Here is a 25,492-nt window from a genome sequence, read left to right on the forward strand (position 1 = left end):
CAGCATGAAGGTGTAGCTTCAAAGATGAGCCGCATGTAAATCTCATTTTAACATGCAAAAGAAGATTTTCAACAGAATGTTTTCTAGATAGTTTAATAAAAACTGACGAAGAAAGTTTAATATGATTTCCTTTTAGCACCTGAAAATGTGTAATAGCATGAAAATGTAGAACAATCATGATGTGAGACTAGAGGAAGGGCATATATTTACTTTCAACCTGTTGTGGGGCTTACGAAAGAGGGCTTACAAAAAGACAGCAGTAGGTAGTGCCTAGTGAAGGTAATGAAGTATTTCCTATTATAATATTGTCATGTGTCTCTAATTACTAGTATTATTGCATGCTTTTAATAAGGACCCAGTGTCTGATTGATGCCCAGCAGATTAAGCATACACTTCAGTGCTTAGCAGAGTTGGGTCCTTAAATGACCCTTCTCTATTTCCTTTGTCGTGGCACTAAAACCTGCCGCGCTTCTTGAACTTTATCTGGGTAAGTGCCGCATACCGTATTTATATCAGACACATTTTTTTGTTTGCATTTTGGCTTTATGAAATGTCAGAATCAATCTTATACTAATGAAATGTCCAAATTTCATCTCAGCTATGAACATAGCTGCTAATCCTATAAGGTGTTTACTTTCTGCCTCTCTGGCTATGTATAGTAACAGAGAGTCTGCCAACTTAAGCACTGCTGACAAACGTCTCCCTGCTGCTAGTCAATCTAATAAATGTTATTTCCTTGAGTAAAGATTTGAAATAAATTAATTAAATGTCATTAAAATCCCTTGCAACCTTTGACAAGTTTGCTCTTACTGCAGGCCAGTAAAAGTAGGTATCTGAACACAGCATGTGCCCCCTGAATCCCACCCAATTTTTGTTTTAATCTTAGAATTTCTTAACTTTAATCATAGTGGAATGCAACTTGTGGTGCTGGTGCCTGCACAGGTATGCTGCTCCAAGGGATGCGTAACTGAGAGGGAAAATGTGAGCCGAAGGGCACTGATCGGAGTCCAGCCTTCCTTGCAAACCGTACAGAGTATATGATCACTTGTAGTTACAATCCTCCCAAACCTTTCTTAAAATAAATCTTAAAATTTTTCCTGTGGCATTCTCAAAGTGAGAGCCGTGTAATTCTCAGCCTGAAATCCTCACTGGAGACTGTGGCCAAACCGTGCACAGGCAGGCTGTCCAAAGAATGTGGGTGTGTTTATATAGGTAATGACAGACTTTTACATTTAGTTTCTGAGCTTCAGGCCCTGATTTTCCACATCCATACGTTCTGAGTAGGTCTTGGCACCTATGCAACCGCCGCTAGAAGCCTGCTCAGGCAGAACGGTGTGTTTATTTGCACTGGCATCGCCCCTGAAGAGTTACCCAGGAATACGGCTTTCCTTGGTGTGCTGACTGCCACAGGAAAGAAGCATTTTAACAGATCTGTGGTACCCAAAGAACACTGTATGTTGGATGGGAATTGCTGGGCTGGGGACAGATGTGGCCGAGCAGCCGTTCCCCTGTGCAGTGGTCATTAGGGGTTGAACAGGCAGGGCACACAGTCCTCTTGCAAAATTTCCCTTGCAAACTGTTTGGGAATTGCTGAATGTTCCCTGTCCCCACGTTATGGAGCAAACTGACAAGGGAGAGCACTTAGCGCTTGCAGGAATGTTGTGGGAATATGATTTGGTGCATTACTTTTTCTGGTGTAGGCGGGCGTGGTACCTCTGACTGATGCTACACAGCAGTTGGCTGTGGAAATAGGAGATCAGTTTTCAGATGTTTCTGGAAGCGTTACTGTTCCTCATAGTTCTACTGGTGGACAACAGCCAGCCAGAACTATGTGGTTTTGGCAGTATAGAACCAGGTCTCACAGCAGCATGATCTGACATGAAATCTGGATGTGTATTTCTGCTTTTGTTTAGGCAGTGCCACTGATACAGTGAAGGAAGTACAAATACAGTTGTAACTTTCTTGGAGCAGAAGACCTTTCCCTCAGAAATGGACCTCTGCCGTGGCCAGCGGCGACCGTCCTTAAACAAATTGATCAGACTTACCATATTCATATCTTCCTTGTTCCAGGGTGAACGTGGAAGGTCCACTTTCCTAGGTGACCTGCCGTGGCCTTCCATGTGTTCAGAAACAGGAGTTTAGCTTTTAAAAAATGTGAATGAGATTTATTCACAGTGTATGTGCAAAGTTACCAGAAAACATGAAAACCAGCAGCTCACGGGCCTCTGTTCTTGAGAATTAGTTGTTTCCCTCTTTTAATAGACTTGTCCGCATCTGATTCTCACCCTTGTACAGTTAAGATTGCTGCAGATTCTATGTGCTTTACAGTGTCTTATTTTGGTATATGCAAAGGATTTATCATAAAATCCATATAACAGCTTGACAGAGGAGTACCAGTTAAATAGATGATGTTTCCTATGGTGACATGGGACCCAATATACCTTTCTAGCTCTGCCATGCACGACTCAAAATGATCCTTAAGCATCCCATTGAACCGAGAACTCGCACCTCAGGAAGTCTCAGGCAGAAAGGTGTCATCCCTCAATGCCCGATCGAGAACCATTTTCTGCTTAGTATTTTTAACCTTCTTCTGTTTAGTTCCTGCTCTGCCGCTTAATGTGATGCCTGTTTATTGCAGGCTGCTTTTAGTTTGGTCCTTTTAAAGGCTCCCTGAGGCACAATGATGCCTAGAAATTAATGTATTCCCTTCCCGCACATCAAGCAGATGTGTGTATATTGAGTTAGTGTCTCTAACGCTTAGCTGATTTCTTTTCAGAGCACAGTTGAATCACTGCTATATACCAAACCCCTTTGTTTGTGGCCTTTGCTCCTTAAACTATTGGAGTATGAGATTTATATACACAATATCTTTAGCTTTAATTACACAGCGCTTGCGTGACTTGCAGGTTTTTATAAAATCGCTAGTCCTGAATATGCTGCACTGTTGGGCAGCATAGTGCTGCAGCTGTTGAATGTGGCTGGATTCAGCAGGACCACGAGTGAGGCGCCCTTGGCATTCCGAGGACTTGAAGTGATTGTCATGTTCAACCACCTATAGTTTTCTTACTGGCTGGAATAGAAATTGTCTTTGAAAAGGTTACTGCCGGTTGAAAAGCTGAGGACTTTGGTTAACACGCTGGGCAAAGGCATCCTGCCGAGGAATTAATATGTATTCCAGCGAACTGTACAGCCAGATTAGGGTAGCTCCTCCTTCTCCTTCTCAAGTGAAAGAAAACGCTCTCCTAGTGTTCATGTTACACAAAGCCGTTACCTCTCAGCTGTGGTTGAGGTCACTCATTTTACCTGTAAATAGCAATGTTTTGTTTTCTGTCAGAAGACGCTGGCATCTGTCCACAGACCTATGAATCTGCGTTGTGTTGTATGCCCTCTTGCTGAGTTAGTCAGCACAAGTAACTCTTTGGAAGAGGGAGTCTTGTCCTACTTTTCTACTCTTACCATAAGGAAAAGTGCCATCATACTCAGAACTAGAAACGCCGACTGCAGGTAGCGCTGTGTTTAACAAGGTAAGGCATCATAAGCGCGATTTCCTGGAAATCCCCCCAGCCCCTTAAGGCAGCCAGAGTACCCTGCCCACTGTACTGAAAAGAATCAGCTGTTCATGTGAAGTCTGTTAAAAATATAGATTTATTTTAAACGTGTGAAACATCAGCATAGGCACAATTATAAACACAGAAAGATTAAACATGGCAATGAACTTGCAAACAGACAACGCAAGCAATAACTTAAGAGGCAGAGGTTACCATTTCACGTAAGAAACCCACTGAAAATTGGTTACTTTTGGTACTAGACATTCTAGACTTTGCTTATCTTAGTTTTAAGTTGAAAATATCCTGTCACTCCACCCCTTCCCATTTTTTATTGACAAGTTACTTGCGTAAATAGTTATATATTTTAAATACTATATAAAGTGCATTCAGATGAAGGATGGAAAAAGGTAAAGGCCCAATTTGCAGTGCACTAGAGGGGACAGAGGCAAAACATACTCAAATCATCGACCAGAAAGAGCTTGGCTTTGAATCAGATTCTAAGAACATATTGAGTAATGACACATAATGCAAAATGGTTTCCAGGAGACAACTTCAGGGTAGATACTAACTGCTAGAACTATGGCTTGACAGCATATTTGCCTTCTAAGTTTTGCAGAGCAAGGTCACATTCCTCTATTGATAATTACTAGAATAAAAATATGCTTGTTTGAAATAGCCCTCCTAATGTGATCCTGAACAGCTGTTACTGTAAACAACATTCTGTTTATTTTCAAATAGTTCATTAATTCTTGGTTCTTACTGTATGCAATTTCCTGTAGAATGTGAGTTGCACGTTGGAATTCCAATTAGTTTTGTTGTTAGAAGTGCAGCCATTTCCATCTTTAACTAGCCTTTAAGCCTAAAGCTGTTTCTCTTAACAGCATCAGCATGTCTTGTTCAAAAGCTTAGTCTTTATAGTTCACAAGTAGTTAAGGGAAATCTAACGGCAGTTAAAAGAAAACACCAACTTCAACTCTCAGCTTCTTCTAACTCATTTGTGTCTCTCAGAAACTTGAGGAAGGCTAAGGGATATTGTACATTAAAACCCTGGTTATTTTTTTTTTCTCCCTTAAGAGCTGTTTGGGATGTAGAGGAATTGAGCAGCACCAAAAATTCCTCTTGTTTTGCACAAGTGGACTCCTCAGTCTCCTTTCTGAGGTGGGACCGCAGAGCCTCTTGCTCCTCTTAGCACATCTGTTACTTTTGTGGAAGTATGAACTTGGAAGACATGAACAACATTCCCAGTATTGGGATACTGACATCAAGGACAGAATAGTTACAGTGTTTTTTCCCTTACACTCAAACAGGAATAACTCCTCCTGATAGGAAACTTTTTTTTTTAATTGTAACTTCCATCTCTTTTTTATATCAATTGTGCTTATGAATAGCTAGGAAAAAAATCGTGCAGAACTCAAGAGCTGGATTCTTTAACTCTTCTCAGTCATCTTTTTTGTCAGATGTACTTGAGTTATCCTCGTCATTGCCTTCAGGGCAGACTTTATTTCTTGCAATCGGTGTTATTTCTGAGACTGGGATGGCACTCTTTGTAACTGGACTGTCTTTGACTGGGCTGTCATTTGACTCAATGCCATCTTCGTCCAGCATACCTGAGTGGTACCTCTGTAGCTCTAGGTATGTAGTAAACAACTTGGCATATACTGGATGCGTGAGCGCATAGTTCTTGAACTCATCTGAAAAATATATTAAAAAAATACAGATACTATAGTGCAGCAACAAAATAAAAGAAAATTTCAGTGCCTGATCCTTTTCCTGAAGCTGATCTGCAGTTAATTTCATCTGAAGCATCTCAGGCAAGTCACACAAATTATCTATGTCTACGCTTCAACAGTGTTCCCCAGAAACAGGGTATGAGAACCGTCAGATAATTTCAGGGAGAAAAAAGGTAGGAAACTCTCACTGTCAAAAAGACTATTAGTACTCTTCACTGGAAAGGATGTAACTTACCATAGGACAGCTTCTTAGTTTCATCTGCATCTATTTCTCTAAAGAGCATAGAAACATCAAGGTCGGGCACCCCCAGAGCCGCTTGAATGATATGAGCAAACTCTTCTTCCGTTACAGTGCCATCCTCATCTGCATCAAAGAGCTGGGAAAGACATGACGTGTGCAAATACTTCAGCATCAGTTTGCCTATGAACCTTCCGTGCACATCAGCCACACGTTAGGTTTCTAGTATTCAAGAGGCGATCTGCAAACAGTGCCTGGGATTTGAAGAGACTGGCTGCATCTCAGCTACTTTCTCTTGCAAAAGATTTCCTGTATTTTCTCTGGAATAAGACTAAGCAGACACTTAGCAAAGCAATGTACATGCTATGGTTGGGATATATCCTCTAATAGGAAAAGAGTGTAGTAAACCTGCAACAACAAACAAACCTCATAGCATTAATGCAGCAATAAAACTCAGACAAAACTGACAAAACTAAAACATAAACAAAGGTTTGTGTTAATTACCACCAGGAGCTATGTGAAGGGCCTGCTGGATTCAGCCACTGTATACTGGAACGTCTTGGGTTTTAGTCTGCATTTTCATTATGGCGCATCTGCCATCAAATTAGACGTGCCATAGTTCATGCTCTGATGTAAAATACCTAATTTCTAGTACATGTGATCTGTCACGCACTAAGGAATTATTGCAATTAACAAGGAATTAACTGGCACGCAGGCAGAAGGTGTGCACTGATCACCCCATCCTTCTCAGCAGTGTGACAGTAAGGCACCTGCTGTGAATCAGCCCCTGGAGAAACAGGAGAGGTGGATGGCTGCACTGCTCAGGTACGTGCAGCTTCCCCAGCGCGAGGGAAAGTACTTTTAGTTGCAGAGATAAAAAGCAGCAAAAGGAAAACCATAGTTCCATTTCAGACTGAAACAGGCTTTTACCAGCCGAACAAGTTGTTTCCTGCTGAAACTGGGAATTAAAGCAAATTACTAACTCTAGAATCAGTGCAACTGTTAAGATACTGAAGAGTATAGTCTAAAACGTAGAACAATCTGTAGTGATAAAATATCCCCGAAACAGTCAAAGTCCCTTCAAACAGCTGTAGCCCTTATCTGTTAAGCAGCCAGTGGATATAATGGGTTACCATAAAAATTCTGGTACTTCCTGAGAACGCATCGGTACTAACAGGCATCCAGTTGAGAATGAGCATGATCTCAAGATATTGTTCAATATGGTTCATAAGAACAGATTAGTTCTGAATCTGTGTCAAAGATCTACTAAAAAAATGCCACTCAAGCATGTTCCTACTCAGGGATTCACAACCTGGGCACCCTGGGCACATACAAGCTGCTTGTGCCCAGGATCTGAAAGGAGCTACTGCTTCTCGCCTGCTTGTACCATCGGGACACCACAGTACAAGCCAAGAGGTGATCTTGGGGCAGTCCAGTTTTGGATGTGCCAGTCCCAAACAGCCCTTCTTGATTTTTTTTTATTCCCCTCTCCCCTTTGTTAACAACAGTGACCCACAAGAGGATGTTGCTCCATCTATTGTCGACTTGTGACATTGAAGAATCACAGCAGAAAAAAAACCTCAGGCAAAAGAAACGCAAATGCTGCTGAATCATTTCTGGAGTTAGCCTGCCAAGTTACATATTCATTAGTGCCTTCACATGGCTTTTGAAACCCTTTTCTGTGAAGCTGATGCCTGCAATTTTCTCCCTCCCCTTCACACACTAAATGTCAATTGGTTTAAGAGTATTACTCACATTTGCATAACAGATTGAAGCTATAAACTTATGATTTGAAAGCTAACAGATTTACAGTCAGTCTTGATTTGTCAGGTTTGTAGATTTACACTAAATTGAACTTACCTTAAATGCCATCCGAATAGTTTCTTCTGTGTTGGCTGGGTTACAAAGAATAGATAAACCAATTACATACTCTCTGAAGTCAATGGTGCCATCTCCATTCTGTAACCAAAATATGTATGGCAGTAGAGTTAATATAGCAAATCACTTTGAAAGCTGTTCTATAAATCTACTACACAACATTCACTAAGCCAGTGTACAACACTAGAGGTATTGTTTCTAACTGCTTACTAAATATATGTAGTACTAGGGCTGAAGTAGAAATATGCATATTTTCAATAGCTAGAATTTGGGTATCAATTTCTATATTATAAACAACCAAACAAGATTTAAAACAACGTACAGGTTGTTCTTTAGTATATGTCCTCTCAGAAGTCTCTAACAAGAATTGGAATAGATGTATTTAAGGCACCTGCAAGAATTCATGTAGCACTGACTGAAGTTCAGAGACCAATGCAACATCCTCTAATAAACAGGCCAACAGTGAGGCTGTTGCCTTGAGTTAATTCTTCCTAAGAACCTTCAGCGATAAAATATATGCCAGTAACGTTCAGCCTGAAGAAGCAGTAAATCTACATGGTCTGTCTGAAGCCTTTCTTTGAAGCAAATGCATTGCCCTACATGCTGTTTTGAAGCCAATACACTGTCCTACCTTTTAAGCCAGAAATGCGATGAATTAATTATAACTGCCTCTCTGATAATATCAGTTTTGATCTGAGCAAACATTTTAATACGTTTACTTCAAAGCTACACCAACAAAATGTTTGAAGCTTGCTTTGATGGGATTCGTGATTAATTCTATGTAAGCTGTATTGTATTTGCAGATAGAGAAAATGGCAGATGCCCATTGAAATACATGCTTAAGTTAGTAGCGTTCCTGTGACCAGACTAGAAAGTTTCTTTAGGGTTTTGGGAAACATCTGGTCTGGGGAACACCCGGCATATAAGCGTGAGGTGAAGCGACATGGAATAGGTAATGAAAGCATAATAGAAATTACTAGCAGCTCATATTTGGGAACATTCACAATAAGGGCATTCATCAGAAACATTATAAAAGCAAACAGAAGAGTAAAAATTATTTCCTTTTTGGATAATGTGTTGTGCAGTTCAAGAAAGAGATTTTTGAAACAGTGGACTCCCTAGGTCTGAGGACAGCACAGAACCCTTCGGGTCTAGAGAGAGAGAGAGCTGGGCTCCTGGGGACAGCACAGAACCCTTCGGGCACAGAGAGAGAGAGCTGGGCTCCTGGGGACAGCACAGAACCCTTCGGGCACAGAGAGAGAGCTGGGCTCCTGGGGACAGCACAGAACCCTTTGGGCACAGAGAGAGAGCTGGGCTCCTGGGGACAGCACAGAACCCTTTGGGCACAGAGAGAGAGCTGGGCTCCTGGGGACAGCACAGAACCCTTCGGGCACAGAGAGAGAGCTGGGCTCCTGGGGACAGCACAGAACCCTTTGGGTCTAGAGAGAGAGAGCTGGGCTCCTGGGGACAGCACAGAACCCTTTGGGCACAGAGAGAGAGAGCTGGGCTCCTGGGGACAGCACAGAACCCTTTGGGCACAGAGAGAGAGCTGGGCTCCTGGGGACAGCACAGAACCCTTTGGGCACAGAGAGAGAGCTGGGCTCCTGGGGACAGCACAGAACCCTTCGGGCACAGAGAGAGAGAGCTGGGCTCCTGGGGACAGCACAGAACCCTTTGGGCACAGAGAGAGAGCTGGGCTCCTGGGGACAGCACAGAACCCTTTGGGCACAGAGAGAGAGCTGGGCTCCTGGGGACAGCACAGAACCCTTTGGGCACAGAGAGAGAGAGCTGGGCTCCTGGGGACAGCACAGAACCCTTTGGGTCTAGAGAGAGAGAGCTGGGCTCCTGGGGACAGCACAGAACCCTTTGGGTCTAGAGAGAGAGAGCTGGGCTCCTGGGGACAGCACAGAACCCTTTGGGCACAGAGAGAGAGAGCTGGGCTCCTGGGGACAGCACAGAACCCTTCGGGCACAGAGAGAGAGAGCTGGGCTCCTGGGGACAGCACAGAACCCTTTGGGCACAGAGAGAGAGCTGGGCTCCTGGGGACAGCACAGAACCCTTTGGGCACAGAGAGAGAGCTGGGCTCCTGGGGACAGCACAGAACCCTTCGGGCACAGAGAGAGAGAGCTGGGCTCCTGGGGACAGCACAGAACCCTTCGGGCACAGAGAGAGAGCTGGGCTCCTGGGGACAGCACAGAACCCTTTGGGCACAGAGAGAGAGCTGGGCTCCTGGGGACAGCACAGAACCCTTTGGGCACAGAGAGAGAGCTGGGCTCCTGGGGACAGCACAGAACCCTTCGGGCACAGAGAGAGAGAGCTGGGCTCCTGGGGACAGCACAGAACCCTTCGGGCACAGAGAGAGAGCTGGGCTCCTGGGGACAGCACAGAACCCTTCGGGCACAGAGAGAGAGCTGGGCTCCTGGGGACAGCACAGAACCCTTCGGGTCTAGAGAGAGAGAGCTGGGCTCCTGGGGACAGCACAGAACCCTTCGGGTCTAGAGAGAGAGAGCTGGGCTCCTGGGGACAGCACAGAACCCTTCGGGTCTAGAGAGAGAGAGCTGGGCTCCTGGGGACAGCACAGAACCCTTTGGGCACAGAGAGAGAGCTGGGCTCCTGGGGACAGCACAGAACCCTTTGGGCACAGAGAGAGAGAGCTGGGCTCCTGGGGACAGCACAGAACCCTTCGGGTCTAGAGAGAGAGAGCTGGGCTCCTGGGGACAGCACAGAACCCTTTGGGTCTAGAGAGAGAGAGCTGGGCTCCTGGGGACAGCACAGAACCCTTCGGGCACAGAGAGAGAGCTGGGCTCCTGGGGACAGCACAGAACCCTTTGGGTCTAGAGAGAGAGAGCTGGGCTCCTGGGGACAGCACAGAACCCTTTGGGCACAGAGAGAGAGAGCTGGGCTCCTGGGGACAGCACAGAACCCTTTGGGTCTAGAGAGAGAGAGCTGGGCTCCTGGGGACAGCACAGAACCCTTTGGGCACAGAGAGAGAGCTGGGCTCCTGGGGACAGCACAGAACCCTTTGGGTCTAGAGAGAGAGAGCTGGGCTCCTGGGGACAGCACAGAACCCTTTGGGCACAGAGAGAGAGCTGGGCTCCTGGGGACAGCACAGAACCCTTTGGGTCTAGAGAGAGAGAGCTGGGCTCCTGGGGACAGCACAGAACCCTTCGGGCACAGAGAGAGAGAGCTGGGCTCCTGGGGACAGCACAGAACCCTTTGGGCACAGAGAGAGAGAGCTGGGCTCCTGGGGACAGCACAGAACCCTTTGGGTCTAGAGAGAGAGAGCTGGGCTCCTGGGGACAGCACAGAACCCTTCGGGTCTAGAGAGAGAGAGCTGGGCTCCTGGGGACAGCACAGAACCCTTTGGGCACAGAGAGAGAGCTGGGCTCCTGGGGACAGCACAGAACCCTTCGGGCACAGAGAGAGAGAGCTGGGCTCCTGGGGACAGCACAGAACCCTTTGGGTCTAGAGAGAGAGAGCTGGGCTCCTGGGGACAGCACAGAACCCTTTGGGCACAGAGAGAGAGCTGGGCTCCTGGGGACAGCACAGAACCCTTTGGGCACAGAGAGAGAGCTGGGCTCCTGGGGACAGCACAGAACCCTTCGGGCACAGAGAGAGAGCTGGGCTCCTGGGGACAGCACAGAACCCTTTGGGCACAGAGAGAGAGAGCTGGGCTCCTGGGGACAGCACAGAACCCTTCGGGTCTAGAGAGAGAGAGCTGGGCTCCTGGGGACAGCACAGAACCCTTTGGGCACAGAGAGAGAGAGCTGGGCTCCTGGGGACAGCACAGAACCCTTCGGGCACAGAGAGAGAGCTGGGCTCCTGGGGACAGCACAGAACCCTTTGGGCACAGAGAGAGAGAGCTGGGCTCCTGGGGACAGCACAGAACCCTTCGGGTCTAGAGAGAGAGAGCTGGGCTCCTGGGGACAGCACAGAACCCTTTGGGTCTAGAGAGAGAGAGCTGGGCTCCTGGGGACAGCACAGAACCCTTTGGGCACAGAGAGAGAGCTGGGCTCCTGGGGACAGCACAGAACCCTTTGGGCACAGAGAGAGAGAGCTGGGCTCCTGGGGACAGCACAGAACCCTTCGGGCACAGAGAGAGAGCTGGGCTCCTGGGGACAGCACAGAACCCTTTGGGCACAGAGAGAGAGCTGGGCTCCTGGGGACAGCACAGAACCCTTTGGGCACAGAGAGAGAGCTGGGCTCCTGGGGACAGCACAGAACCCTTCGGGTCTAGAGAGAGAGAGCTGGGCTCCTGGGGACAGCACAGAACCCTTTGGGCACAGAGAGAGAGAGCTGGGCTCCTGGGGACAGCACAGAACCCTTTGGGCACAGAGAGAGAGCTGGGCTCCTGGGGACAGCACAGAACCCTTTGGGTCTAGAGAGAGAGAGCTGGGCTCCTGGGGACAGCACAGAACCCTTTGGGCACAGAGAGAGAGCTGGGCTCCTGGGGACAGCACAGAACCCTTTGGGCACAGAGAGAGAGAGCTGGGCTCCTGGGGACAGCACAGAACCCTTCAGGTCTAGAGAGAGAGAGCTGGGCTCCTGGGGACAGCACAGAACCCTTCGGGTCTAGAGAGAGAGAGCTGGGCTCCTGGGGACAGCACAGAACCCTTTGGGCACAGAGAGAGAGAGCTGAGCTCCTGGGGACAGCACAGAACCCTTTGGGCACAGAGAGAGAGAGCTGGGCTCCTGGGGACAGCACAGAACCCTTCGGGCACAGAGAGAGAGCTGGGCTCCTGGGGACAGCACAGAACCCTTCGGGTCTAGAGAGAGAGAGCTGGGCTCCTGGGGACAGCACAGAACCCTTTGGGCACAGAGAGAGAGAGCTGGGCTCCTGGGGACAGCACAGAACCCTTTGGGCACAGAGAGAGAGAGCTGGGCTCCTGGGGACAGCACAGAACCCTTCGGGCACAGAGAGAGAGCTGGGCTCCTGGGGACAGCACAGAACCCTTTGGGCACAGAGAGAGAGCTGGGCTCCTGGGGACAGCACAGAACCCTTCGGGTCTAGAGAGAGAGAGCTGGGCTCCTGGGGACAGCACAGAACCCTTTGGGCACAGAGAGAGAGCTGGGCTCCTGGGGACAGCACAGAACCCTTTGGGTCTAGAGAGAGAGAGCTGGGCTCCTGGGGACAGCACAGAACCCTTCGGGTCTAGAGAGAGAGAGCTGGGCTCCTGGGGACAGCACAGAACCCTTTGGGCACAGAGAGAGAGAGCTGGGCTCCTGGGGACAGCACAGAACCCTTTGGGCACAGAGAGAGAGAGCTGGGCTCCTGGGGACAGCACAGAACCCTTTGGGCACAGAGAGAGAGAGCTGGGCTCCTGGGGACAGCACAGAACCCTTTGGGCACAGAGAGAGAGAGCTGGGCTCCTGGGGACAGCACAGAACCCTTCGGGCACAGAGAGAGAGCTGGGCTCCTGGGGACAGCACAGAACCCTTCGGGCACAGAGAGAGAGAGCTGGGCTCCTGGGGACAGCACAGAACCCTTTGGGCACAGAGAGAGAGCTGGGCTCCTGGGGACAGCACAGAACCCTTTGGGCACAGAGAGAGAGCTGGGCTCCTGGGGACAGCACAGAACCCTTCGGGCACAGAGAGAGAGCTGGGCTCCTGGGGACAGCACAGAACCCTTCGGGTCTAGAGAGAGAGAGCTGGGCTCCTGGGGACAGCACAGAACCCTTTGGGCACAGAGAGAGAGCTGGGCTCCTGGGGACAGCACAGAACCCTTTGGGTCTAGAGAGAGAGAGCTGGGCTCCTGGGGACAGCACAGAACCCTTCGGGTCTAGAGAGAGAGAGCTGGGCTCCTGGGGACAGCACAGAACCCTTTGGGCACAGAGAGAGAGAGCTGGGCTCCTGGGGACAGCACAGAACCCTTTGGGCACAGAGAGAGAGAGCTGGGCTCCTGGGGACAGCACAGAACCCTTTGGGCACAGAGAGAGAGCTGGGCTCCTGGGGACAGCACAGAACCCTTTGGGCACAGAGAGAGAGCTGGGCTCCTGGGGACAGCACAGAACCCTTCGGGCACAGAGAGAGAGAGCTGGGCTCCTGGGGACAGCACAGAACCCTTTGGGCACAGAGAGAGAGCTGGGCTCCTGGGGACAGCACAGAACCCTTCGGGTCTAGAGAGAGAGCTGGGCTCCTGGGGACAGCACAGAACCCTTTGGGCACAGAGAGAGAGCTGGGCTCCTGGGGACAGCACAGAACCCTTCGGGTCTAGAGAGAGAGAGCTGGGCTCCTGGGGACAGCACAGAACCCTTTGGGTCTAGAGAGAGAGAGCTGGGCTCCTGGGGACACATCAAAATTCTGTTTTGCGCTCTCCTAATGCCTGTTGCGCACACCGACCGTAACGTTCCTAGTTTGGGCTTTCTGCTGCTGAATAGCGGAAGATGAGCTTGTCAATGGAGAAATGCTCAGGCTGCTTTGTAGAACACATTGAAAATCATGGATTCTATAAAGTAGTAATTTCTGTTACTGAATTGATGCCTAAATATAGTCCTTTTTAAACAAAATATATGTAATAATGAGTTCAGTACTAACATTTCTTTATCAAGCTATCTGTCAGCATTCAAAACTGCTAAAATACAATTTTCTTTAGCTTTCAAAACCAATTCAGGACTGGTTTGCATGGACAACTGTTACTTTCTTTATATTGATAGTCTAACCAATCTGTTTTGAAGACTTGCAATCTTCGAACATCTTGTACTTTAAATGCCTGTGAATTTTAAGGAAACTTAGCAAAAATATGAATAGTCTCTAACTTACATGTGTGTAAGACGTATAACTTTTGACATTTTTTGATTACTAGAAAAGGACAATGTTCTATTATAAATGCCATTTTATTTACAAATCTGTGGTCTCACTGTGCTGCCGAGTTTGACTTTATTTTGGCTACATCATAGTTCTCACAACAATAACAGATCTCAGTTTAATAATGCACCATTATAAACCTAAACTCCTTAAACAACTGAAGCAAGAGTGCAGATAATAATTGTTCAGAGTTCCATGGGATATTATTTTTGGACAGTTTTATATAAAGTATTCTTAGCAAAGGATTGTTTGATGCCATTAGAATATTTTTTAAATGTATTTTTAAAGTTAAGAATAAGTATCACAGGAAAAGAATTGGGAAGTAAACATTACATAAGATAGGCTCATTTAAAAAAAAATTTGGAAATCAGTTAACACAGCTTTGGCTGTACATAGTCATATTACTTTCATTAAAGTGCAGAAACCCAGTAATCAAACCCAAGTGCAATCTGACACAGAGAATTCCAGCCATCTGAATAGGAAATAAACTCACTGCACTTGCAAGATCATGTTCTGACTAGCCATGCTAAACCCTGGGACGCCGGCAGTCTTCCAGATGCTCTGGCATCCTGGTGAAGGGTTGTTGCTTGGAAAAAGAGATGGGAGTTACACCGAAAATGCACGAAAACCTTCAGTGCTCCTGTAGCACCGCTGCAAACAAGCACTTGCTATAGGCTTTCTATGCAGATCTAGCTGTGTTTGCAGCCTGTGCACCCGAAAATATTTTAAGGAAGCAATACTTGAGCTGAGCTCGTATAGCAAATAGCAAAGTAGAACATCAATATTTATCTATTGGTATTTGTTACACAAAATAACCAAAACATAGTGTAACCTCAACAGCCCTTGTTTTCTTTAAGGTTTTTCTGTTACTATTTTCACTATAGCATGTTATGGTAACTAGGGTGGTGTTGGTTTTTTTATATGATATAGTAAATCTCATATTTAGGGAAACAAGAAAGTTTGCATTGTAGTGAACAGTCTCCATTTAGAGTTACACAAGGAGACAGGGCTAGATAATCTGACTTAGGCAGCTGGCAAAGCTTTCTGCAAGACAGACAAAGTCAATAAGGTTTGAAGTGCTACTGCCCCAAAGCCTTTTTCTCACTGTATAAGGTAATGGGAAAAATCGCATGTGTGTGTGCGGGCACCAGTCATTCGTGTTCTGTCTGCTGAAGTAAACCCCGAGTCACAGTCCACACAGCAGCCACAACGGGACTTTTTGAGGAAGAACTGCAGATGCACCTCTCTTGTTCCTGGCTCATCATCTGAGAGGCTATTTCTGTAACTCCAAAATTTCCACTGTCTGTTGCTACATGCAAGTTCTAACTAGTCAGAAAGGGAAATTCTGCAACAAACCTGATAGGATGGTGCTCACCTAGAGGTATCGCACCTCCCTCCGTGCTCTGTTTTCTATTACTCAGAGCCCAAATGCCACTCCGTGCTTTTCCATTGAATAACTGGGAGGGGGGTGAATGCTTTTAGGAAGGAATTTACCTCTTTTGGGCCAATATGAATATTTTTACTGTTTCTGTCACCCAGCTTGGTATTCAACAGAGAGCAGAAGGGAAAAAAGTCTGGGCAAGAATTGTAAGTTACTTTTCCCAAGTTGCAAGTAAAAGGTTTCTGCAAGTGTACGAGGGAGGAGAACTCATCAGTTTCGAAAACACTGTTTGCCAAGCGTACCTGAAACATTTAGAAATCAGAGCTATGGAAATTTAGAAACAAACCCAAACCATAGTACCGCATTAATACTCAGCTGCCCTGCAGGCGTCGTGTGGTGTTGCGCAGCGCGTCCCGTGTGTGCGCTCTCCCTCTGCCGGCTGCAGCGGGCGTTCCGCAGGCTGCCTCCTCCGCTCCGCTCTGCATTCCAGCCAGCACACACCCTAGATCATTTTCTTTTGAAGCAGCACAGCCCTGCAGAGAAATCTGCCTTCTTTCTTTGCAGTGCAAGAACTGTTTTCTTCAGCTATGTAAACCTTAATTCAGAGAAATGTACCTTTGACAGTACATGTTATTCCTTTTAGTCAAAAGTTGACATACTGGACAGAACTGCAAAACTAGCTTGAGTGGCATGCTGCACCCTGAAAGAATTTAACTCGGATAGCCAGAGGTTGATTTTGGCTGTCTGTCTGCTATGTGACTGCAGTATTATGGCAAGGTTCTCTAAATATAAATGTAGTGTTTTAAGTTGTTTTCATTACAACTATAATAAGGCTTCAAGGAAGGAAAAAAGATTGGTTAATAGAACTGTAGGAAGGAGAAAAGGGCTGTGTAAGTAGCCTTATATAAGTCTTCGGTTTTGTCCTGGCCAGCAGGTGGAACTGACCACTGAGGTTTTGCTTCAGCAGACAAGCATGAAAAAGCAGAAGTAAGAAGAAATTAAATATGATTATGTAAATTCATTGATCATTATAGTTATCACGACTCTCATGTTTTTCCCCTTGTTAGAAATAACTGCACAACTGCCTTCACTAGTGATTGCCTTCAGGCAGGCAGAGCTTTATTCCAGCTTAGTGAATGCTGACAAATCAGAACAGTAACATCACAAAGCAACACCAAACTTAGGAGCTTTTTATAGAACAGTTGTATACAAGCCAACGTACGTGAAGAAATAACTCAGCTTTGATTGTTCAACTTATTCTTTTCACTTTGGAGTCTAGAGATAGTTTTCTGAGACAGATGTAAGCAGCTGTCCGACTGACAACTTATACAAACCCTTCCAAAAAGCAGAGTGAGGCATGCACAAGAGCAATCACAACACTTCAGGCTGAGCTGTCTACCAGTAGCTACCTCTGCCCTAGAACAAAAGACTACAGTTCTATAGTATGGGATCATAGGTGTCCATGTGTATCTTCCAGACGAAACTCATTCTTCTCTGTTATGCCTTCACGAATACATGGTCAGCTGCAGCCAGTCTTCGATGGTCACTTTGATCTGTCCATTTCCATCTCGGTCCAGAGACTTGAAAGCCCGGAACATGCCGTCCAGTCGTACCAAGCAGCTGATGAAGCTGTTGAAATCCATGCTGCCATCCTCATCGGCATACCTGCGCACGATGACCTGGCAGAGCTGTTCATTCAGGTGGAACCCTGCAGCCTTCAAGGCATCTGGCAGCTGAGCTCTCCCAACAGTGCCTGACTGATTGGTATCGTACTGCTTGTACACACCTTGCCATTTCTTGATGTTGTTCCACAGGTACTTAAACTCTTCAAAGCCCAGTTTGCCATTGGTATCAGTGTCCATGACGGCTACCATGCTACGGCATGTGTCTAAGCTGAAGCCATTGGTCTTCAAGTCTTGATGTCTGGAAACCACTTTGTTCAGGATGTCCCTTAGCTCTGTGGCACACACTTCCATATCATCTCCAGCCAGCTGGGCAAAAAGGCGACGAAACCGTCTGATCTCCTCGCTCTCACAGGCTTCCACGTTTGTAAAATGACTGTGGGGAGGTGGAGGTGGCTCTGGATTATACTGAGCTGCTGCTTCACTTATAAGATTGACGAGACCTCCAACAAGTCCTCCAAGATTCCCTCCATGCCCGCCTCCGGTTAGAAGACCTCCAAGGCCACGTGCAAGGCTCCCTCCACCGCCACTGCCACTTGCTCCACTCAGCAAAGCTTTCGCGAGGAACATCGCAGATTGTTTGCAGGAGTTACTCAGAGATCTAGTGCTGCTTTAACTCTCCGAAGCAGTGTTGTGTCTGAGCTGGGTGTGGGCAAAACACAGCTTATATCTGCATGCTTAGGCTTCACCTTGTCTGTGCATGTCTCCAGCTGCCAGAGTTACCTCACATCTCTTTATTGTTAATACGCCTCTCTTTCTTCTCTGCATAGTTAGCTTGATGTGATTTGAGGAGTCTTTTTAGAAAAAAATAACAATGAGGCTGAAAGCCACAGAGCAAAAATCTAAAAATAGCTGTGCTCCTAATTAAAGCAATTTGAAGAGAGCCCAGCCACATTAGTGTGACTCCTCCTCAGTTAGACTCATCTCCTTAAAGATCAATGCAGTGAAAGGCTGCTAGAGCCTTGTCTGTCCTTGCAGTCTTTTATGCCTTCAACTTCTTAGTGAACTGAGCATTACATTGCTAATTCGAGTGACTGGCACTGTTGTGCCAGATAGGGAAAGTGAAAGGAATTTTGGTTGCCACACCATATTTCTGTTGCATGTACTTTGCTTCAGGACTTGGACTACATGTTAATAGGAGGCAGTGATCCAAGGCAGGGAGGTGAGAATGAAGAAAGAATGAGTACCTAGCTCTGCTAGGGCTTCAATGCATGCAGCAACTAAGAAAATACATTTGATTCCTCTATTGTAGAGCTTGTAAAACCTTTTTATCTGGAAAAATCCTGGAACGGTTTTAATCAGCATCTACAAGACAATGACATCCCAAGGATGGGTGTGCTGCTGAAGCTAACTTGATCAGGAAGCATGATGCTGAGTTGGGAGAGCTCCTATGTTAAGAAACAACCTCTGGTTCATAAGCCCTTGCAGTACAATGTACTGCTCACGATGGAGCACATATTGCTTGCCTAGAAGTAAGATAATTCTATGCTGTGCTCTAGTTACTGACACTTCTGGAATAGCCAGAGGGCCACATCCACAAAGCAGTTTTTCACATCTTCAGAGAGAAGTAGAAAATGGGAGAGATCACCACTGACTATGGAGGAAACCCTAAATGATCAGATTAGCACAGAGCCTCCCTTATGGCTGGAGACAGGCAAGAGGAGAATCCTTCTAGTGTCTCATAGCACCCTTCACAAACACTGCAGGAGCATACATTCTTGTCAGCTTCAATCTGCCTTACATTATTTTCTTACAACTATATCAGTCAATTAGGCTGTCAGAGTGTACACAAGATCAAAATCTGGGGTAGGCAGAAGGAAATGTTCAGCCATTACCAGCATGAAGATCATCATCTGATGGTGGTACAGCAACTTGGCCCAAGAGATGACTGCCAGTTAACAAGTTAAAAACTGACCAACCTTCTTCATCAAAACTTAAGAAGGAAACTTTAAGACTCGCCTATATTGCCTACAGGAATTGCTAACCAAGAAGCATTTACTAAGGTGGACATAATGAATTCAATACACTTTTGGGATGTGATTCTTAATAAAACATTGTCAACAAGATTTCCAGTCAGTTAACCAACTACTTACCCTGTCAAAGAGTAGAAACAGCTCCCTGAGGACATCTGAAATAGGCAGCTTTAAGTACTCTGCAAACTCCTCAATTCCAATTCTTCCCCCTTTGGAAGCACTTGCAATGGCAGCAAAGGTATCCAGCTGCTCTCTGACATGATTCCATTTTAGGCTACACAAACATGAGGGAGAGGAAATATTTCTATAGAGCAGATCTTGGACAGATGGAATTTCAGTACAAGTTATTACAGTGTTCAGAGACAAAAATAGCAAAATAGAGCATATGCGTACAGCATTAGAAATGCTGTGTTTCCAGCCCGAAATGTTACATGAAATCCACAACTAAGGACTGCTCCTCCCGGTTATTAATATTAAAAGCAGGCAGTTGTATGTGTGGGTATGTCAGACTACCTTGGAGTAACTAAGCTAGTCTAACAGAGGGCTTTTCATTGCCATAAATTCACATCATGCTCTGCGGAGAATATTTCCTAACTCAAGAAGGGAATAGGTCTCAGCTCTATTAGCTAACTCTCTACCCAAACGCTACTATTGCTACAGCCTGAGAAGTCTCTGATCTCTCTGCAGAAATACACCACTGCACCTCAGTAAGAATCATTAGAATTGCCATGTAACTACTGAAGATTGCTCCAGACAGAGTTCTATAAATGGATATATAGCAGACACGTAATAAGTCAAGATACACTGCGCATATACTTCAGATTTGACTACAGCCATGCCAGGTTATTTGACAGAATTACTGTATTAAGTGGTTCAGTCCTCAGATTCCATTGTATCCACACCGAAAAAGTCGACACCACTAGGGAAATATGGCTGCGCAGTACAACTAAGACCCGTAAACCACCAGCTGAATTCTCAGGCTGGAAAGAAGTTGTGTTTTTTTTACTTCTTACCACATACTTCCTGTGCGTCTCCCTGAAAGGAATTTAAATTGGGCCCCAAGATTACCATCAAGTGCCTAAAACAGACGCTGCTCTACCACCCTCACCTTTTGGTGAGACAATTCCATAAAAGATTAAAAACATGCATTTTTTCCTGTTGTAACACTGCCCACAAAAATTACTTGGGATTCATTCTTACTGGGATTTTCCTAATCTCTGATTTCCATATAGTTTATATATGTAGGCTGTATGCATTAATACACTGTATTACATGTGGCCAAGTCAGTTATCGGGTTAGTCATCCTTTTGCAGATGGCCATCAACACCTGCAGCACTACAGTAATTATGCTGTTATACCAACAGCTAAACTTCCCTTACTTGAGTTTCTTGCTAATTTTGGTGAACTCCACCAGCCCAGCTTCCATGGGCAGAGTCAGCTGCCCTGCTGAAATCATCAGTCTGCAATCTTCAAAAGTGTGGTCAGTGACCGGCACATTCAGAGCACTGAAACAACATTAAGAAAAAACAAAAAATCAATTCTTACATTAAATTACTTTTAGGTGGCTGTTTCCTTTCTCTGTCTCAGTTTGGCTTTAAGGCTAATACACAAAACAAGTGATAATTCATTCTGGCACTGCTGCAAGTAGGATAAAGCAATACACACTGTTTTGTAAACCTGTGGAACCATCCTGTGAAACTACATTATGGTAGTGTTGTGATGTTTTAAGATTTCCAGTCTCACAAATGCAGCCCAGTAACCATGGAGAACAAACCACCCACTTATTCTGCAATTTATTGCAGCTTTCCATGAATTGAGCATAACATGTTCCAATGTAGACATGTAAAGCATGTAAAAACAATCAGGGTGTTTTAGTATAGGAATTTGACACCTCTTAGTGAAAATCTAGAGCAATTCTTACATATAGTACCCGGGACTTGACTAAATTGTACTTTATGGCTAGGATATTTATATGGAATTGCTGGATATAAAAGTTCTCCAAGATGTTATTGGTGACTGATTACATACGTTGCCATGGTTTGCCGGACTCTATCAGCAAAAATAATGGGATCACTCTTTTCTTCCTCAGTAGGAACATGAACGGGCAGAAACTGAAAAAGATGAGTTATTCAATCAGTGCAATAGCCACCACTTTATTAGCAACACAGACAAAATCTTGTTACTGCTTGGAATAGGGAAAAACAGGAGAAAAAAACAGCCATGCAATGAAGGAACTGGACACTAGAGGTCTCAGCAGCCGTAGGAGCCGCTTGGGCTCTTCTGCCCCAGCCACACAAATGAGATTTAGTCCAAACCTACTTTTTAAGATTGGTAGAAGCTGCTTTAATATGAAAAATCAAACCACGAAGAAGGAAAGTATAATAAATGCATACTTAGTTAGAAAACTAAATGCTACACTGGTAAGAATGTGAGTCTGAAATCCTGTCCACTCCTTTTCAAAGATCCTTTGTAAGTGATGTCATATAATGGAATAGTGTGCGTAAGATATTTAAGGCTTTTAAATACACACTTGCAGTCCCACCTCATACCTGTTAATTGTATCTGTCAGCATGTGACTGATAAGTTTCCTGTATGATAAAAATGTTAAGGAATCTTAGTTCTGAATGTTAAGTAGAGCACTAACCAGATACAAATGCTGTAAAATTCTGAAACTCCAAACAGAGAGTAAAAAACCCCAACAAAACAACCCCCTCTCCTCCCAAACCCTAGAAAACACCCCGGATATCTAAATGGCAACACATTTACTATTGAGGATTTATTCAGTGTTAATATGTAGGAAGATCAAGTAACATTACAGTAAAAATGTACGATAGATGAAGCATGATCTAACATGGCATGCATCAGCATCTGCTTGTTTGCAAAGTGTGTGTGGAGGAGTATTTTGTTCTTTCTACTGCAGTCTCCAGTGTTTGTGTGCAGCTCTGTTTACCTTGCCTTTTCTCTGTTATGGTTATGATTCATCTCAGTTCTGCTGTTCCCCACCCAGAAATCTTGCCCTTAAATCCTAGAATCCAGCAACTCTAGAATGCAGTCCATCCTAAACAGCATTTTAGTGTTTGTTTTTAAGAAATTGTGCTTCTTTATGATTAAAACCAGTAAGTTTATGGAATCAGTTATCTGACAAATAGCCATAATAGCTTTCTGTTTATAGCTAAAAGTCTTCTCCCTTGTGAGGACAGCAGGCGTCCAGCTGTTCACATGAAGGTTTGAGGTCTCATTCCTTCTTCAAGCAGCTGCCAGCTCTGTTCAAGTCTGACATATGTCCCTGCTTATTACAGCTCCCCTTCGGAAGTCAGCTAACCCTTCAGCTGAGGAAACAGGGGCACAATGTGCAGACACAGAAAACCGCCATCACTGCCTGAGATGAAGTCACAACTCTGAGCAGTTTATCTATGCAAACATGGATCACGGTCTTGAAAGTGGTCATTACATCATTTGGGGCTGAGGTCTTGCTCAGGCAGAAACCTCAGTTTCTAGCAGGTTAAACACCACCTCTGTCCCCTTCAAAAACCCCACCTACAATTAATTATTCATACAACCAGTTTGCCAGAAACCACAGCTGGGGATGAAGACTTTGGCTTCCTGGCCTCCTGAGGTGGCACGCGCCATCTCACACACACCCAGCTGCTTATCTGGTGAAGACTGGTAAGTACAGCTTCCCTGTCAAATTGCAGTCCTGTAAGAGAAGTTCTTCACAGCTCTTCAGGAGCAAAAATAGTTCTCTGATCTGCTTCGAACACAAAATCTATTTTAACAGGCAAGTTTGAGTTCTGTTCGGAAGCAGGGGAAACTAAACCTTCCACTGGAAGGGCTACATTAACTATTCTTGCTCCCATGCTTGTAAATTACATAGCTATGTTCTTCTGTACAGAATCTTCAGAAGTAGCTTTTTGGTACACCTATAAATATCTGTCTACTGCATGTGCTATACAGTAAACAAGGTGCTCCCTTAAAATTAATTTCATTGTTTCACAACAAAGACCATATTGCTAATTGTTAGTAGTAGCAGCACTGCGTGTGTTCACAAAGCTTTGCACAACTTTGCTGAAGTCTGTGTTTTGCAAATAATCAGCAAAACCTGTCTGAGTTTGTCTGATTTCTCAGGTCCTTAAACCAACTTAGTCTACACTGACAAACCTTTGTGGTCTGGCAGGGAACGTGGAGCACAACACTGACACTGCTTGCACCTCGGGTCCCTGGCTCCTCACTGCTGCGCTTTGAATGTGGACTCCGACAGGGAGCACTTAGGTATGTTGCTTCAGTTGTCATTCAGCTGTCTTTGTGCTGTACAGCTGATTTTAAGGGGTCGAGGGAACTGTTTCGTTATACAAGCCTCAGTACTAGAGTCCTTAAGTAAGCTCATAGTTGCAGAAACCTTTTAGAGTTCAGCCTGGGAAGATGGTGAGGAAGACAAGTAGATTTTGAAGGGATCAGGAAAATGAAAAGGTGGGGGAAGGAGAGAAGTTGTTACCTTTAACAGAACTTATTAGAATTCTCAGTTTTAACATCTTTAAAATGTATGTGGGGATTTTAGCAATGGTTTTACAATGCTTTAAAAATAAAGGTATCTGTGACCGCTTTCTTTTAGGAACGCATCAGATTAAGTGATACATAGATACGGACAACAAATCTAAACACATTACTCACCGTGATTCTGTTCTTGTTTCTGAGGCATTTATTGTTCACTAACAGTGACTAACAATGTGAATAATGCATTTAAAGTATAAGTTCCCTGGTTGAATCACAGTACAAAAATATTTCTCATTCTTACCTCGACTTCTACTCTTGTGTAGAGCTGGCACAGCGTCATTAATAAAAGCTCTGTTCTGCAGGCAAGGAACAAGGAGATATTTTATTTACTTAAAAATGAAGTATTTGTATTTCAGCAGATGAAACTTATTAAAGCACTGACAAAAAAAACCAGACAATACTGAGAAAAGTTTTTAAGTACCTTGCAGTGAGGTTCCTTTAAATGTTGCTTTCAACATTTCTTCTGTGGGTACCTGCTGCCTGCTCATCAGGCAGGTGTTCTCATGCATATTAACAATACTATACAGTTCTTTGGCTAGCAATGTGTATATATGTTACTTTATCTTTAAAGAGGTGAGTACCTACTGGATTTTAAAGGTTTAAAAGCTTCAATTATGAAAAATAGCTTTACTTTATTCTCTCATCTGCAAAATGGGACCAGTAACTTCCCTCTGCAGAACTGAAGCAAGGATTTGTTAGTACTCGCTACCCATTTTGCAAGTTATGGTAGTGTTTACACAAATGTGTTAATGGAGTGTCAGTATGTCTGAGACCTTCAGTGCTTTTAGAAAAAGTCACAAATTTTAGTATAAACAGGTAAGGGGGAGGAAGAAAGTGCAAAAAAGGACAAGCATAATCACTTCCACTTCTGACTTGTTTTCACTGTGATTTTTAAGAGAAATGCACATTTGCGCTTTACTTTAAAATCAGGTAAACACTAATAGAACACCTTCAAGCAGTCTTTCGTCTGTTCTTGCTTTGGACAAAGTTAAAAAAAGAGAAAAGAAAGGAGAAGAACTGAGGGATCCTTTCTACTTTCTGCAGGAATCCACTCTTAACACTTGAGTTTCTAACACGTAACATGAGGTTTTCCTCCCAGTAAGGCACAAAAGTAAGAAAGAAGTAGTAAGTAAAAGCAGAAACTAGGTCAGGAGGTTTCCGAGGAGCAGACTGGTGCTGTCCCATCCTGGCCGCAATACCGAGGAAGTTTCACAAATGATAGTTCTGCATTTTGTGGTCCACAGGTTTGTGTGGGGGATGTTCTCCCCATTTCCCATTATTTTCCTTAAGAATCTCTAGATTCTACCCCATCCATCCCTTCTCTTCCCATGCTTTTGCCAAGCTGTTCCTTTCACAGGAATGCCTCTGATTTAATTTCTTTCTTCACCTATTCACCATCTCTCGTAACTGAAGACATAACTCCTTTTTGCCCTTCCAGCATAAATCTTTCATAGGGGAAATTTGTAGCAGGCTACTGAATCTGCAATATTAATTACTCTCAGTATGCCGATAACTGTAACAGCGATAATAATAATAGCAAAAAAATACTGGGAAACTAAATGAGATGGACATTTTCATTTAGGTCACCTCTCCCAATGTCCACTCTGCAAGTGTGTGGGTGCTAGGATCAGCTAATGAGAGTTTAAAAAGCACTAAGTATGTGCTTCGTTAGTTCAGACGTGTTGCAAAATTATTGCCTTAAATATT

General features: G+C 44.9%; 2 protein-coding genes and 1 long non-coding RNA gene across 7 annotated transcripts in view; 1 reads left to right on the plus strand and 2 right to left on the minus strand.

Moving 5' to 3' along the window:
• Positions 1 to 3,627: 3,627 nt before the first annotated feature.
• The window catches only part of LPCAT2 (lysophosphatidylcholine acyltransferase 2), a 34,750-nt gene continuing 12,885 nt past the window's right edge, over positions 3,628 to 25,492 (minus strand). The window contains exons 8-14 of the mRNA XM_065029282.1: positions 24,027 to 24,081; positions 21,263 to 21,345; positions 20,614 to 20,739; positions 19,355 to 19,508; positions 7,377 to 7,475; positions 5,514 to 5,655; positions 3,628 to 5,239 (exon numbers count right to left, since the gene is read on the minus strand). Of these exons, the coding sequence (XP_064885354.1) occupies positions 4,986 to 5,239; positions 5,514 to 5,655; positions 7,377 to 7,475; positions 19,355 to 19,508; positions 20,614 to 20,739; positions 21,263 to 21,345; positions 24,027 to 24,081 (913 nt within the window). The 3' untranslated portion in view covers positions 3,628 to 4,985. The remainder of the gene's footprint in view (positions 5,240 to 5,513; positions 5,656 to 7,376; positions 7,476 to 19,354; positions 19,509 to 20,613; positions 20,740 to 21,262; positions 21,346 to 24,026; positions 24,082 to 25,492) is intronic.
• On the minus strand, positions 16,666 to 19,508 carry LOC102091565 (calpain small subunit 1-like). Its single transcript, XM_021294055.2, has 2 exons — positions 19,355 to 19,508; positions 16,666 to 17,903 (listed from the first exon to the last, which is right to left on the minus strand). The coding sequence occupies exon 2, from the start codon at positions 17,829 to 17,831 to the stop codon at positions 17,085 to 17,087; it is 747 nt and encodes a 248-aa protein (XP_021149730.1). The 5' UTR covers positions 17,832 to 17,903; positions 19,355 to 19,508; the 3' UTR covers positions 16,666 to 17,084.
• LOC110362326 (uncharacterized) overlaps positions 22,362 to 25,492 on the plus strand; it is a 29,852-nt gene continuing 26,721 nt past the window's right edge. For 4 of the 5 annotated variants that reach the window (XR_010465992.1, XR_010465994.1, XR_010465996.1 and 1 more), the window contains exon 1: positions 23,259 to 23,503. This is a non-coding gene — a long non-coding RNA (uncharacterized LOC110362326). Of the gene's footprint in view, positions 22,901 to 23,258; positions 23,504 to 25,492 lie in introns of those variants that run through there. The other variant, XR_010465993.1, reaches the window with a different exon arrangement.

The sequence above is a fragment of the Columba livia genome, chromosome 13, assembly GCF_036013475.1.
Source record: "Columba livia isolate bColLiv1 breed racing homer chromosome 13, bColLiv1.pat.W.v2, whole genome shotgun sequence".
Classification (NCBI taxonomy): Eukaryota; Metazoa; Chordata; class Aves; order Columbiformes; family Columbidae; genus Columba; species Columba livia.